The sequence below is a fragment of the Cololabis saira genome, chromosome 18 (assembly GCF_033807715.1).
Source record: "Cololabis saira isolate AMF1-May2022 chromosome 18, fColSai1.1, whole genome shotgun sequence".
Lineage (NCBI taxonomy): Eukaryota > Metazoa > Chordata > Actinopteri > Beloniformes > Belonidae > Cololabis > Cololabis saira.
The window spans coordinates 29,385,894-29,401,603 of record NC_084604.1 but is presented as its reverse complement, the minus strand read 5'-3'; the positions used below and the strand labels follow the sequence as shown (position 1 = coordinate 29,401,603).

At 41.3% G+C, this 15,710-nt stretch overlaps 1 protein-coding gene across 2 annotated transcripts in view; it reads left to right on the top strand.

Annotated features, from left to right (window-relative positions):
* Positions 1-14,441, top strand: part of med23 (mediator complex subunit 23) — a 38,136-nt gene extending 23,695 nt beyond the window's left edge. Inside the window, exons 20-30 of one of the 2 annotated variants that reach the window (XM_061707411.1) lie at positions 414-594; positions 672-842; positions 923-1,139; positions 1,219-1,328; positions 2,044-2,170; positions 2,526-2,691; positions 2,821-2,875; positions 2,975-3,189; positions 4,417-4,537; positions 4,633-4,764; positions 13,719-14,441. In XM_061707411.1, the coding sequence (XP_061563395.1) occupies positions 414-594; positions 672-842; positions 923-1,139; positions 1,219-1,328; positions 2,044-2,170; positions 2,526-2,691; positions 2,821-2,875; positions 2,975-3,189; positions 4,417-4,537; positions 4,633-4,764; positions 13,719-13,967 (1,744 nt within the window). In that variant the 3' untranslated portion in view covers positions 13,968-14,441. Of the gene's footprint in view, positions 1-413; positions 595-671; positions 843-922; positions 1,140-1,218; positions 1,329-2,043; positions 2,171-2,525; positions 2,692-2,802; positions 2,876-2,974; positions 3,190-4,416; positions 4,538-4,632; positions 4,765-13,718 lie in introns of both variants that reach the window. The other variant, XM_061707410.1, reaches the window with a different exon arrangement.
* Positions 14,442-15,710: the final 1,269 nt, after the last annotated feature.

Here is a 15,710-nt window from a genome sequence, read left to right as displayed (position 1 = left end):
CATCAGTGTTAGGAATAACGGCGTTAAAAACAGCGGCATTACTAAAGCCGTTATTTTTTCCCAGTAACGCTAATCTAACTAAACGTGACTCACCTGATTCACTCAGATCGGATAACAGCAATTACTTATCATGTCAGTGTATAGTACCTGGCCACATTTCACTCTCAGTAATGGTAACGGCATTGTAAATACATAACAAACCAAAACAGTTAAGCTGAGGTTTTGAAGCACATTATTTCTCTCTCTTTTTTTTTAAATGTTATTTTATGTTAATGCATTTTAAATTCATGTTAATTGGCCCAAGGGGAGGAGTGATAAGTCTCTGAACAACAGCTTACTAATGGATCCAGGGGGAGAATACTGTCATAATGCAGTTATGTTTACGTCCGTCTTCTTTTTTTTTTGCTCCTCAGGGTCTTGGAGCGTATCGGAGCTCGGGCGCTGGTGGCTCACGTACGCACGTTTGCAGACTTCCTCGTGTACGAGTTCTCAACTTCAGCCGGCGGACAGCAGCTCAACAAGTGCATTGAAATACTCAACGACATGGTCTGGAAATACAACATAGTCACTCTGGATAGACTCATTCTCTGTCTGGTGAGGATACGCAGACACATATAGAGCTATTTAAAGCTAAAGTGTTTGTTAAACATATCAGTGTCCTCCATCTCCAGGCAATGCGGAGCCACGAAGGAAACGAGGCTCAGGTTTGCTATTTCATCATCCAGCTCCTTTTGTTGAAACCAAACGACTTCAGGAACCGGGTCAATGATTTTGTGAAGGAGAACGCTCCCGAGCACTGGTTGCAGAGCGACTGGCACAACAAGCACATGAACTACCACAAGGTGCACGCAGAAAACAACATAAGGGTTACAGCAAGGTGACATTATGGATGTAAAATAACCAGTTGTTGTTCTTCTGTCAGAAATATCCAGAGAAGTTGTACTTTGAGGGTCTCGCAGACCAAGTCAACCCTCCCATGCAGCTGCAGCCTCAGTACCTGCCAATCTACTTTGGCAACGTGTGTCTGCGCTTCCTACCCGTCTTTGACATCGTCATTCACCGCTTCCTGGAGCTTCTCCCCGTCTCCAAGTCTCTGGAAACTCTGCTGGATCACCTGGGAGGACTGTACAAGTTCCATGGTGAGTAAAGCTGTGATAAATGTTACTTTATTTCTCACAAATTTAGTTTAATTTACCGCTTTTTTCTTTTTCCGTGCAGATCGGCCCGTGACCTACCTCTACAACACCCTTCACTACTATGAGCGACATCTGAGAGACAGAACCAACCTGAAGAGGAAACTAGTGCACGCTATCATGTCCTCACTGAAGGCAGGCAGACAACACACACACACACACACACGCTTACCTACTAGGGCTGGGCGATATATCGAGATTTTAATATATATCGATATATTTTTGTGATATGGTACGAGACAATATCGTTTATATCGATAACATTTTTTTTTTTTTTTTTTTTTATGATTTTGATATAGCTTATTTTGTGACAAATTGACTTGAATGTTCTATTTGAGATTTGCACAAATGTTTTGTTATTTGCACAACTGTCAACCTCAGTGGAAAAGTCTGCCTGTTACTGTCTACATTGTATTAATTGCACAGTGTATTTTAATTTAATTGTTATGCAGGAAAGGGATATTTGTTTTATTTTATTCAAGAAGCATTTTTATTCTATATATGCAGGCAGTTTATTTTTATTTCATTTGTTTTAAACATTTTGATATTGTGCAGACCTCTGTTAATAAAGGAACCTGTGTGACATTTGGCACGAGGCTTTGTATTAAAACTGACTGTTTTTATAAGGGTTTGCCTCAGAAAAAAATGAAGCTAACAGAGATGCTATGCTATAATGCTTTGGGGGAAACCCCAATTATGGCACAGAAAAAATATCGATATATATCGAGTATCGCCATTCAGCTAGAAAATATCGAGATATGACTTTTGGTCCATATCGCCCAGCCCTATTACCTACATGCATTTTTCTTTATTTTAGCAGCAGATTTCATGCTCTTGTTCTCCCTTGCAGGACAACCGTACCCCTGGTTGGTGCCTGAGTGAAACCTATTTGAAGTTTGGGATGAATCCCCGGGAGGACAGCGTATGGATCCCAGATGACACCTACTATGTCAAGCTCATTGGACGCCTTGTGGACAATATCCTTTTAATAATCTTGCTTGCAGTGGACAAATCCCTCACTATAACCACAACAGACTTATCTTTGGGCAATTGAAAGACATTATACTCAGGGGGACTTGTGTTATATATTTGTGACGCTCCTGAGATTGTCTCCCTCAACAGCTTTAAAGAGATGATAATTTAAAGTCCATTTAGTTTGTTATTTTATCGCACCCAAGAGACGTAATTGAATTGAGTTAGTGAAAACAAGACAAAGTCTATTAGAAAGGGCTCTTGTGGATACAGCACTAAACCAAAACAGTAATAAAAACAAGGAGCAATAATCCTTCCATGCCTCTTGGAAATCTTGTTTCCTTAACTCTCTCGTCCCACCCATGGCAGGAAAATCCCCTGGGCCTTTTCCCAACTGTGACTGGAGGTTCAACGAGTTCCCCAACCCTGCAGCTCATGCCCTGCACGTCACCTGCGTGGAGCTGATGGCTCTGGCAGTGCCGGGGAAAGATGTGGGCAACGCCTTGCTCAATGTTGTGTTGAAGAGGTGCAATAAATCAGATGGGATGAAGTGTATTATTATTATCTGTAGTTATTTATGTTTGTTTTTGTCACAATTACTGTCTGTACTTGTTCATAAAGTGCATTTACCTTTTAGTCAACCTTTGGTTCCCAGAGAGAACGTCACAGCTTGGATGAATGCCATTGGACTTGTAATCACAGCACTTCCTGTAAGAAAACAATATTAAATCATCTTTTTAAATCAAGTTTGTTCACAGTTTGCACTTAAGTTGACACGGACATTCATCCACTGCAATAACCTCTTCCAGGAGCCGTACTGGATCGTTCTCCACGACCGTATCATATCTGTGATTGGCTCTCCGGCGCTGACATTAGAGACGGAGTGGACAGGTTATCCCTTCGCCCTGCTGGACTTCACGGCCTGCCACCAAAGCTACGGCGAAATGAACTGCAGCTACGTTCTCGCGCTGGCGCACGCCGTCTGGCATCACTCATCCATCGGGCAACTGTCCCTGATTCCCAAGTAAGGAGTTTTTCTCTCCTTTTTTATTCTGTAGCACCTAGGGCTGCAACGATTCGTTGACGTTGTCGACAAAAATCGATAATCAAAATTGTCAACAATGAATTCCATTGTCGCCAGACGGGTTTTTCCAATGGAGTGAGGCGTCTCACTTCTATACAATCTCTGCCGAGAGTCGCGCATGCACGATAGCGTCTCAGTGCAGCTGCGGGTAATAAAACTTCAAAAGTTTGGGAGCATTTTAGCCTGGATAGCCCGAATAAAAAGATTACTTGCAAGGTTTGCAAAGCCGACCTTCCTCATCACGGAGCACGCCGGTAATGCATTTGAAAATGCACGTCGGAGTGCTGAACAAAACGGATCCGCCTTGGTAAGATATTAAGCGATATTTTGGCTTTAAAAGAGAGCTTTAACTTTATGCCTGACTGTGCCTGACAAAAGTATTTTAAATTAAATTAAGTCAGATATCTGGAGAAACTGTTTAGTGTCTGTGGCGCATCTTGGATGAGAAACGCGGGATTTGGGACGCTGTCGGTCAGCAGCATTCTCTCCCTCCACAGCAATGTAATGGCCAAGCGATTCATTTATTAAATTAATTTGTTTAATTCTTAACTTTGTTTATTTTATGTCATTTATTAGTATTATTTGAGCCACTCACAGCCTACTTGTTTATATAACCTCAATCATAATTGATGCAGCGCGAAAAGCGAAAAAAGGCTTGTGCGAACATGACAATGATGAATTTGCATCTAACTTTCAGTCAGGTGCCTATGAACTGTCAATTATCCATCAAACTCTACAATGATCATCATGTTAACATTAGATCAGATAGATTTGTCTGGACATTTCTCTTGCGGGATGGGAGAAGACACTAAAACAATGAATCTCTATTATTGTGCGGGCATGAATTCTCAGAGTTTTGCGGGAGGGGCGGGAGTGGAATACACGTTGCGGGGGGTAATGGTCAGAAATTCAGCGGGAGCAGGATGAAGAAAACAGTCCCTATATCAGGGCTCTAGTGCCCATCTTTCTTGTGTTTTTTATTATTTGCCACATAATTAAAGCAACCTCATACTAAATTTAAAAACAATTACTAATTATCCGATTAGTCGACTAATCGTTTCAATAGTCGGTGACTAGTCGACTATTAAAATAGTTGTTAGTTGCAGCCCTAGTAGCACCTTTCCTTTTAGGTTTCCGGGCTCCTCATGCACATGTTTGCTTGTTTAGATTTCTGTCAGAGACTGTGAAGCCCATCGTCCAGACAGAGTTCCAGTTGCTCTACGTGTACCACCTGGTGGGGCCGTTCCTGCAGCGCTTCCAGCAAGAAAGGACGCGATGCATGTTGGAGGTGCAGTCACAAGCATGTTCACAGATTATCATTCTGACAACAGGTTCGTTAGTTAGTTGGAGTTTTGATATACTGTGTATGTATTTGTTTGTTAGATCGGCGTGGCCTTCTACGAGATGCTGCAGGCCGTCGACCAACACTGCCAGCATCTCAGCCACATGGACCCAATCTGTGATTTCCTCTATCACATTAAATACATGTACACTGGAGATAGTGTGAAGGAGCAGGTGAGTTTGCACCATAATCAGACCTGCATGCGGTAAAAATGAGCAGAGGAAGAATGAGGTGTGGCAGTGTCTGTACAATTGGGGTGGATCAGGGAAAGACAGACTAATACTGTTCCTTTGGATGTGTTTTTGAGCTGTAAATTAGTTAAATACCATGAGCAGATACTATCTTTTCTAATGTGTCCACTGGAAAGAGAGGGAGTGACAGAAGTATAACAGCACAGTTACAGAGTTGTAACTGAGCTGTTTGTGCCATCAAGCCGCCGTACTTCTGCTGTTTATCTAGCTCAGGCGTCGGCAACCCAAAATGTTGAAAGAGCCATATTGGACTAAAAACACCAAAAAACATATATGTCTGGAGCCGCAAAAAATGAAGTCTTGTATCAGCCTTAGAATGAAGGCAAATGGTGAAAGGAGAAATGTCGAGAAAAAAGTCGAAATGTCGAGAAAAAAGTCGAGAAAAGAGTTGAAATGTCGAGGAAATAGTCAAAATATTGAGAAAAAAGTCGAAATGTCGAGAAAAAAGTCAAAATTTCGAAAAAAAAGTTGAAATGTTGAGAAAAAAGTTGAAATGTCGAGATTAATGTTGAAGTACAATTTCGAGAAAAAAGTCGAAATGCCGAGATTAAAAAGGAAAGGACAAAGGTGAAAAAAAAACAAGAAAAAAGAAAAAAAGGAAAAACAGAAAAAAAAGAGAAAATAAAGAGGAAAAAAAAGAAAAAAAAAGGTCAAACATTTTTGAAAAAGCTCCAACGAGCCACTAGGGCGGCGCTAAAGAGCCGCATGCGGCTCTAGAGCCGCGGGTTGCCGACCCCTGATCTAGCTTAATGCCACTCGCTTAATGCAGTGATCCTATACATGTTTAATGCTTTCCAAGGGAATAAGTCATTTAAGGCAGATTTTTTCTGGATTTATTGAGGTTCTTATAGCTTTTGTTGTTTTTACCAGAAGTTACTTGTATGAGATCAGACGTGGTGCAACAGCTGCTGTCACAGATGGAGTAATGTACAAAATCCACCTCATAATTGTTGCAACTACATTATAGTTGGATTATTCAGCCAAACAGGGTTTTAAAAATCAAGAAGACATTAGTTTGCTCAATGGGAATTCCATTGATGTTTTGAAATCAGCTGCGTGAAAGACATTTTATGGGGAGTGCTTAAACTTGGCAAGAGTCATGACATTTGCTGGATGTACAATCAGGATGTGGTCATCATCTACACCGAGAACAATAACTAGGAAGACAGTTGCAAATATTCCCGTTTTACTGGATGGCCGACTCAACACCGCGACTATACTGAAAATGAAACTACCAAACGATTTAGAAGCAGTTTGATGAGACATTCAATAAAATAGACAGCCAAATTCACGTCCTCTCCGTCATGGTGCTGAAAGATGATAACCTTCAGCGCTTCATGCCGTTTTCTCATAATCATTCATTTTCTTTAAAGGAAGCTCTTTATTAATGATGCTTGGATCTTGTCTTTGAGCTTATTAATGACTTAGGAAACACCATCTCTCAACATCCGAAATCATGCACCACAGACAACTTATTAAACCTTCTAACGTCATATTCGGTTTAAAATGAGACATAAAAAATAATCAAATTACCTGCAACACATTTTTTTTTTTTAATTCAAGATCTTTTTATTGGAATTTTCACAAAGTAAAAAAGGTGAAATGCTGCATGTCGATTACAAATATTTTGAGTAGGCATGGGCATGTTAATCATAGCATACACCAGTGTACAAAATATAAAAAACAATTAAACAGTATGAAAAAATATAAAATAGTAACAAAAACAAACTACAGACCAAACTAATCCCTCCCCTGTCACTGCCAGATTACTAATCACAATATGAGGTCACTCTATCATCAAAAGCCTGCACTAGGAATACAAAAGAAATATGAAGTATAGTTCACAGGGTCTGGAATGCTTCTAGAAAAGGTCCCCACACTTTCTGGAACTTATTTGATTTCTGAAGCGAGTATCTAATTTTCTCCAGTTTTAAGCAGGACATGATGTCTTCCAGCCATTGTGCACGAGTAGGAGGGAAGGGATCCTTCCACCTGAACAGAATTGCCCGACGAGCCAAAAGGGAGGCAAAAGACAAAGTGTGCCCCTGTGCAGTGGTTAACTTCCTTCCTCCCTCCATGACCCCAAACAGGGCAGTCAGTGGGTTTGGTTCTAATCTGATTTTAAGCACCAGAGAGAGAGTATGAAATACTTCCATCCAGTACTTATTTAGACATGGGCAGGACCAGTACATGTGGATGAGAGAGGCTTCTGCTACTTTACATCTTACACAGTATGGACTAATATCTGGGTACATGGAGGATAACTTTGCTTTGGAAATATGAGCCCTGTGTACCACTTTAAACTGAATTAAGCAGTGACGTGCGCACAGGGAGGTTGTATTAACCAGTTTGAGTATGGACTCCCAGGTATCCTCTGATAAGGGAAGCCCTAAGTCCTGCTCCCATGCTGCTTTGAGTTTATCTGTAGGGGCACTCCTAACATCCAGCAACATGCCATAGAAAGACGAAATGAGCCCCTTTTTGAATGGGTCTGTGGCAAGAACTTTGTCAACTGTGGTCAAGCCTATCGATGCACCAGGGCTGGGTGTCTGGGAAAGAACAAAATGTCTAGCCTGAAGATACCTAAAGAAATGTGATTTTGGAAGGCTGAATTTACTACTTAACTGCTCAAAAGATGCCACGGTGCCGTCTATGAACATATCTCTAAAACGAATCATACCCCTCCTGTGCCATTCCTGGAAGGTGGGGTCCTCAAGGGATGGTTTGAAAGAGTGATTTGATGCAATGGGGCTAAGAAGAGAGAAGCTGTGAAAACCAAAAAACTTCCTAAATTGGGCCCAAATTCTAAGAGAATGTTTAACCACTGGGTTTTTGATTGATTTAAGTGAAGGAAGTGGAAGCGAGGAGCCGAGTAGGGCAGGAATTGACAGGTCATCAGTTGGATGTAACTCCATCGCCACCCAGTCAGGGCGGTCAGCGCCGTCGCAGTAGAAGGACCAGAATGCAAGGCAGCGCAGGTTAGCAGCCCAATAATAATAACGAAAGTTTGGGAGGGCCAGACCACCTGCAGACTTAATTTTTTGAAGGTGAGTTTTGTTCAAACGTGGCCGTTTACCTCGCCATAGGTATGAAGATATAACTGAGTCAAGGGACTGAAAAAAAGAACCAGGAATAAAGAGTGGTAAGGTCTGGAAAAGGTACAAAAATTTAGGTAAAATGGTCATTTTGACTGAATTGATGCGACCCACAAGAGACATTGACAGGGGTGACCATTGTGTAAGGGTTTGTTTGGTCTCATTTAACAATGAGATAAGATTCTCTTGGAGCAGGTCTTTGTGTTTCCTTGTCACAGATATGCCTAAATAGGAGAATTTGTCATTTGCGATTTTAAAGGGAAAATTGGAAAGGTCTAAAGCATGCGATTCGAGATTGGTAGGGAAAAGCTCACTTTTGCTGAGATTCAGTTTATAGCCTGAGAGTTTCCCAAACTGACTGAGAAGTGACAGCGCAGGGGGTAATGAGGCCAGAGGGTGAGAGATGAAAAGCAAGAGGTCATCGGCATAAAGCGAGACCTTATGTTCCCTGCCACCTCTCCAGATACCGGACACATCCTCACAAGATCGGAGCGCTGTGGCAAGCGGTTCGATAGCCATGTCAAAAAGCATGGGACTAAGGGGGCACCCCTGACGGGTTCCACGATGCAGATTAAATGGTTTTGACCGTTGAGAGTTAGTACGAATTGAGGCTGTTGGGTGTAAATAGAGAAGTTTAATCCACAGAGCAAAGTTCGGACCAAAACCAAACCTGTCCAGCACAGCAAAGAGATAATCCCATTGGACGCGATCAAATGCCTTCTCCGCATCCAGAGAGACAACGCATTCAGGGATAGCCTCAGAGGCAGAGTAGATAATATTGAACAGTCGCCTTGTGTTGAAGTAAGACTGCCTACCTTTAATGAAGCCAGTTTGGTCTTCAGATATAATTGTGGGGAGGGCATTCTCCAGCCTATGGGCTAGGACTTTAGCTAGGATTTTAGCATCTGTGTTTAAGAGGGAGATGGGCCTGTAGGAGGCGCATTCAGTAGGATCCTTCCCTTTTTTAGCTATGAGGGTGATGCAGGCCTCCGAAAAAGAAGGAGGGAGGGAACCGTGGCTGAAGGATTCTGAAAGAACTGAAGATAGCAATGGGGAAAGCAAAGTAGAAAATTTCTTTAGAAATTCCGCCGGGAAGCCATCAGGGCCAGGACATTTACCCGACTGCAGTGAAGAAATGGCTCGAGTAATTTCCATCAGGGATATCGGTTCTTCTAATGTCTTCCTTAGATCTGGTGAAAGACTGGGAATACTAAGACTATTTAAAAAGTCCGCAATCTCATCTCGATCAGTCTGAGATTCCGAGGTGTATAGCTGGGTATAAAAGTCCCTGAATGCTTCATTTATGAGTAAGTGGTCTGTAGTTACATGGCCATTTGGTAATCGAATCCTAGAAATATTTTGTTTAGCCTTAGAGCCTTTAAGTTGGTTGGCTAATAATTTGTCAGATTTGTCTCCATAAACATAAAACCTGGTTTTACTTTTCAGAAGTGACTGTTCAATTGGGTGAGTGGTAAGCAGGTCAAATTTAGTTTTAAGTTCTAGCCGCTTTTTGTAAAGATCTGGGGATTTAGTCCGAGAATATTCTTCATCGACCTCTTTAATTTGGCGGGCAAGGTCTGATCGCTCCCTATAAGATTTTTGCCTCACCCTAGCAGTGTAGGATATAATCTGTCCCCGGAGATAAGCCTTGAGGGAATCCCAGACAGTTAGACTAGACATTCCTGGAGTCATATTCGTGGATAGGAAAAAGGCTATTTCCGTTTCCATTGATTTAACAAAATTTGTGTCCGACAGCAGAGTTGAATTGAATCGCCACTGTCTGTCTCTCTGAGGTAGGTCAGGAAGGGACATGGTTAGAACCACAGGAGCGTGGTCGGAAATGACAATGCTCTGATAAGCACAGGAATGAACCAGGGGAATCAGTTGATTATCAATAAAAAAATAATCAATCCTCGAGTATGTGTGGTGCACTTGTGAGAAAAAGGAGTATTCTCTGTCACATGGATGTAAAGAACGCCACACATCACAAACACCGTAGTCAGAAAGGAACGCCTGAATAAGACGGGCTGACTTACTTGCTGTGCCGGGGTTGGTAGAGGATCGGTCTAGGACTGGGTCGAGCCAGCAATTAAAATCACCACCCAGTATGAGAGAATATGTATTAAGGTCAGGGAGCAGTGAAAACAGTCGTTCAAAAAAGACTGCATCATCTGAATTAGGGGCATAAACGTTCACAAGTACGACCAATGTATTGAATAATTTCCCAGAAACGATCACGTAGCGACCAAACTTGTCAGAAATCACATTGTGCTGCTCAAATGAAACATCCTGACTGATCAGAACTGAAACTCCTCGGGCCTTAGCTTGAAAGGAGGAGTGAAATCTCTGCCCTGACCACCTCGGGAACAGGCGGCTATTATCAGAACTGCGAATATGAGTTTCTTGTAGAAAGGCTATTTCTGTTTTAAGGTGTTTTAGATGTGAGAAGATCCTCTTCCTTTTAACAGGGTGATTCAGACCCTTAACATTCCAGCTCACCAACTTCAAGTATCTACTCATAATATCTAAGAAGAAAAATTAGGTGTGCACAATGACCTAGGCAAAAAAAAAGAGAACGGAAAGGAGGTTGAATGTGACCCACATTAAGTAATGAGTTGAAAAGAGTTAATGCAAAGTTTCTGGCAGTGACATATCCCCCCGACCCACCCTCCCCAACTAAGACAGCTGCTATAGAAAAATAAAAAAAAAGCAGCAAGCTCTTCAAAACAAACATAGTGCAATAACACATCTTCCTATCCTACACACTAATAGCTTTTGCTCCCGTATCATGGGTGTATACATATTAGCACCTTAAAACGTGTAGATGTAAATAAAAAAAAGGAATACCCTCTCAAATCTTGACCTGGAAGTCCCGATATGAGCCCAGAAATATTTGTACAAAAATATAAAATATAAAACGTCCGACTTAAGCAGCGTAAAAGTAAGGTTAACAGCTTACAATTATTACAAAACTTATAGGTAAATCGGAAAAGCTTTTTTTTTTCTTTTTTTTTTTTTTCTTTTTTTTTTCTTTCTCTCTCCCTCTTCACCAATTATTTTTCCCCTTCCCTCAAATAGCCAAAAATAACTGCAAATTAATAATATTTGCAAAGGGGCAGTCCAACTAACAACAGAGAAAATACTGGTTGTCGCGGGGTTACTCACCCTCCCCTCAGGAATAATGTGACTCACGTAAAAAAAAAAGAGAGAGAAAAAAAAGTCAGTCCGTGAGCGTCAGTGAGCCGCACCGGGCTGCAGGCGGAGCCATGACAGCCTCCAACAGTCCCGTTACGGCGGGTTTGAAGCTTTGCTGCGACTCGTGATGAATTTGCGCGCCTCATCCACGGAGCCGATCCACTTCCTGGCCCCCCCGGACAGCGTGAGCCGGAGCCGGGCGGGGAAGAGCAGAGCCGGCCTCAGACCCAGGTGATACAGCTCCGACATGACTCCGCTGTATTCCGCTCGTTGGCTGGCAACTTCGGGGCTGTAATCCTCCACTATCCGGATGGGGTGGCCGCGATATTCCAACTTTCCTCTCCGGCGCGCTTCCCTCACGAGGATATCTTTCGTCTGGTACCGGTGAAGGCGGATGATGACCGGACGCGGTCTCTGTCCCGGTGCCGGCTTGGCGGCGAGGGAGCGGTGCGCTCTGTCTATCTCCGGCGGTGACGGCAGCGTATCATTCCCGAACACCTCACACAGCAGCTTGGAGAAGAAAGCCGTTGGAGACGCGCTCTCGGTCGACTCCGGTAAACCCAGGATCCGGATGTTCTGCCTTCTGCTTCGGCTCTCCAAATCCACCACCTTAGCCTTCAGCCGAGCATTATCATCCCGTAGAGTCGAGCAGATGCCTTCAAGGTCCGTAACTCGCTGGCTGAGGTCTTCTGTGGCGAGTTCAAGGGACGAAACACGTTGGCCATGGTCCTCGACCGCGAGCCGCGTTTGGTCGAGTTTGGAGTCGAGCTGACTGAAAGTATTTTTGAACTCGGCGGCCAGGGCAGCGCGGTGTTCTTCCAGCAACGTGGTAATGGCCGCCAGGGTTAAGACAGCGCCAGCGTCGTCCTTCTTGCCCGACTTGCCGCTCTTCGAAGCCATCTCGGAGGTAAGTGGGTTCGTTCGAGACAAAAAAAAAAAAAAAGAAAAACAGGGAATCCTCTTTAAAGGAAAAAGTTTGAAAGTTTGAGGGCTTGGTGGTTTAAAAAGTTTGGCACTCACGGGAGCACTCGCGAAACGCGTCTACTCCATCTGCTCACCAACCGGAAGCCTTCCCTGCAACACATTTTTAACGCTGATGGGGCTCTGAATTTTTGTTTTTTGTCAGGTCCTCTAACAAAAAACCTGGATATCTTTAAACTGATGGTGATTCACACTAAACTGGATACTCTTCCTTTTTTTTTTCCACATATAAACAAGACAGGGATTTATATAGATCGTGCAAGGGATTTAAAAATAATTTTTCTCCCCCAGTCAATATGTTAACGTGTAACACATGATCGATTTTTTTTTTTTCAAACCTTGTCTGCACACATATTAATGATTGATACCATGCCGGTAAAAACCTAAGGCATATATATGTGCATTATTACTATATTTAATATATATACGCATACATACGCATATACATACATATATACACATACAAACCCAGTGGCTAGATATTGCTTATGCAATATTTATTTCTGTTGGTTTCAGAACGAGTAAATACATGTCATTAACGCTGCGATAGCTCAGCATCTCTGTTGAACTAACTGTAAGCTGATTGTTCAGATATTGATAATCACGTCTACATCCGTTCATTCATTTCATTTATTTATTTATTCAAACAGGTTAAAACAAAAACAAAATAATCAGAATGCATAAAATGTATATACCCAAAAAAACAAAGAACAACAAAGAAAACCATAAGCAAAACAAAGCAAATTAAAGAGACAAATCTATATGTAAATAAATATTTCCTGTTTGAAAGGGTGTAGGATGAAGTTTCAAAAAACTAACAAAAAACATCCGTGCCTTCATCTGTCTTCCTGCACGTATCCAGAGGTGTCAAAAGTATTCACATTCATTACTCGGGTAGAAGTATAGATATTAGAGTTTAAAAATACTCCTTTAGAAGTTGAAGTATCAACTCAAGTTTTTTACTCAAGTAAAAGTATAAAAGTACTGGTTTCAAAACTACTTAAAGTATAAAAATAAAAGTAATGTAAGGGGGGGGAAAGTCATTAAAGACAAAAGCCATTGAAAATGAATGTATCTTAGTATATTGTAAGTATATTAAAGAACCATATATGTGTACTATTGAGCATTAACATGTGTTTCAGAGAGCAGAAGATATGATGACTAGTTGCCTATAAGTATTGTAATGGTGCAAAAAGTCAAACTTCAGAGGCATGTTATCATTTATCCTAACCTTTATTGGAATGTACATCCAAGTTTAGTTGCAGGAATCTGACGGCAACGGATGTCAGAACAAAACTGGACAAGAACATCTGAAACAACCACAACCAAATTCACTCTATCCGGATGGAGCAATTTAACTGGATAGTTTTTTTTTAAAGGCCGAAATGAAATAGAGTAACAAGGCTGTTTTTAAAATGTAAGGATTAAAAAGTACAGATAATTGCGTGAAAATGTAAGGAGTAAAAGTAAAAAGTCGTCTGAAAAATAATTACTCCAATGAAGTATAGATAACCAAAATTTCTACTTAAGTAAGGTAACTAAGTATTTGTACTTTGTTACTTGACACCTCTGCACGTATCCGTCTGCACCTTCCTCTTTGTCCAGGTGGAGAAAATCATCATGACTTTGCGTCCGGCCATGAAGCTGCGTCTGCGCTTCATCACTCACAGCAGCATCGTAGAGACTTCATCTTCCGCCGCCGCCGCCGCTGCTGCCGCCGCCGCCGCAACCTCCACGTCCTCCGCCTCGTCTTCATCGTCCTCCGGCACCCCTCAGCCCCCTCCATCCTCACTCTCCTCCTCCAACGCCGCTGCATCTCCCTCCTCCTCGCAGCACACACACACACCCATGTAGACGACCGGCGTAAACGCAAACAAGCAAATCACAGCCAGCCAGACACTTGATGAGCAAGTTTTCCAAACGTCATTGGTTGTAATCCTAACATGGATGTTTTGTAATTATTGTTTGTCTTGTCTTTACAAACAAAAACCCTGAGAGAGCTGGTTATGTCACCTGCATGAACTTGTTGCTAAATAAAAGAAGATTTACGTGTCTAGAAAACTCAGTTAAATTGGTTTAATTGAATTATAAGGTACTGCTATTTTTAGAAATTAAATTGTCAAAAAACTATGGAATTACCAGAACAGTCTAAATGTACAATCGATCAGTAGCAGAAGCAGCCGAGTCACATGACTTTGTAATTGTTGTTGCTATCATGGTATATTTTCATTTTATTTTTTGTAGACATTATTTTATATTGTACATTATTATTATTATTATTACTTAACCCAGATTTTTGATAAAATAAAAGTCTTTTTTTAACCACAAGGGAAGTGCTTGTGTATGTCTCTTTAATTTTATGCTTGAGTCCTGACAGGTATTTAGGGTCAATATATTTTAACTTATATATACCACCACAATCAGATGTGCAGCTTTAATTTGAGTGGTTTCACAAAAATATAGCTCATTACTATTTAAGAATTACAGCAGTTTTAAGAAAAACTGAAGGCAGAATCTCATTAAATTCTGTTAAGCACATATTAGGTTTTATTCCTGAAGGCTTTGATGCATTAATCATTAATTACTGTGCTTTATTTTCCAAATACATTTGTTGACTTCAAAGGATATTCCTTTTCCACTGAGAGAAACCATGACACAATTTTGTCCAAGTATTCAGAACCTGGATGACAACACACATCACCTGGATTTCACTACTTGCTGCCCTGACACTCTGCCAACAGGGATTCTATTTTATTTTAAGTATTGCACACTGTACGGCCTCAGAGCTTCTAGACGTTGTAAATACGTTTCTGCTTTCAGGTTATCTTTCCTCAGTGCCTTAAAACAGCTCGTATCAAACTGAGCTTTTCTTAGTCAAGAAAGCTGCATTACCTCCTGACACTAAATGACTGTTTTGATGTCTTCCAGTCAGGTTTCCAGCCCCAGCACAGCAGTACACTTCTAGTAAAGAACCTTAATGACATCTGCTCCAATATGGATAGTCCAACATTTCAATCTTTGTTTTACTGGATTTCAGTGCTGCATTGGACGCAGTTGACCATCAATCAATCAATCAGTCAACTTTATTTCTATAGCACTTGTCACAGATAAAAATCACAAAGTGCTTTACAATAACCTCTTGATAGACAGGATGAAGAACTGGGTTGGACTTTCTGGCACAGCACCTGCCTGTTTGCAGAGGTGTCAAAAGTATTCACATTCATTACTCAGGTAGAAGTATAGATACTAGAGTTTAAAAATACTCCTGTAGAAGTTGAAGTATCAACTCAAGTTTTTTACTCAAGTAAAAGTATAAAAGTACTGGTTTCAAAACTACTTAAAGTATAAAAGTAAAAGTAATGTAAGGGGGAAAAAAGCCATTAAGGACAAAAGCCATTGAAAATGAATGCATCTTAGTATAATGCAAATATATTAAAGAACCATATATGTGTACTATTGAGCATTAACATGTGTTTCAGAGAGCAGGAGATATGATGACTAGTTGCCTATAAGTATTGTAATGGTGCAAAAAGTCAAACTTCAGAGGCATGTTATCTTTTATCCTAAACTTTATTGGAATGTACATCCAAGTTTAGT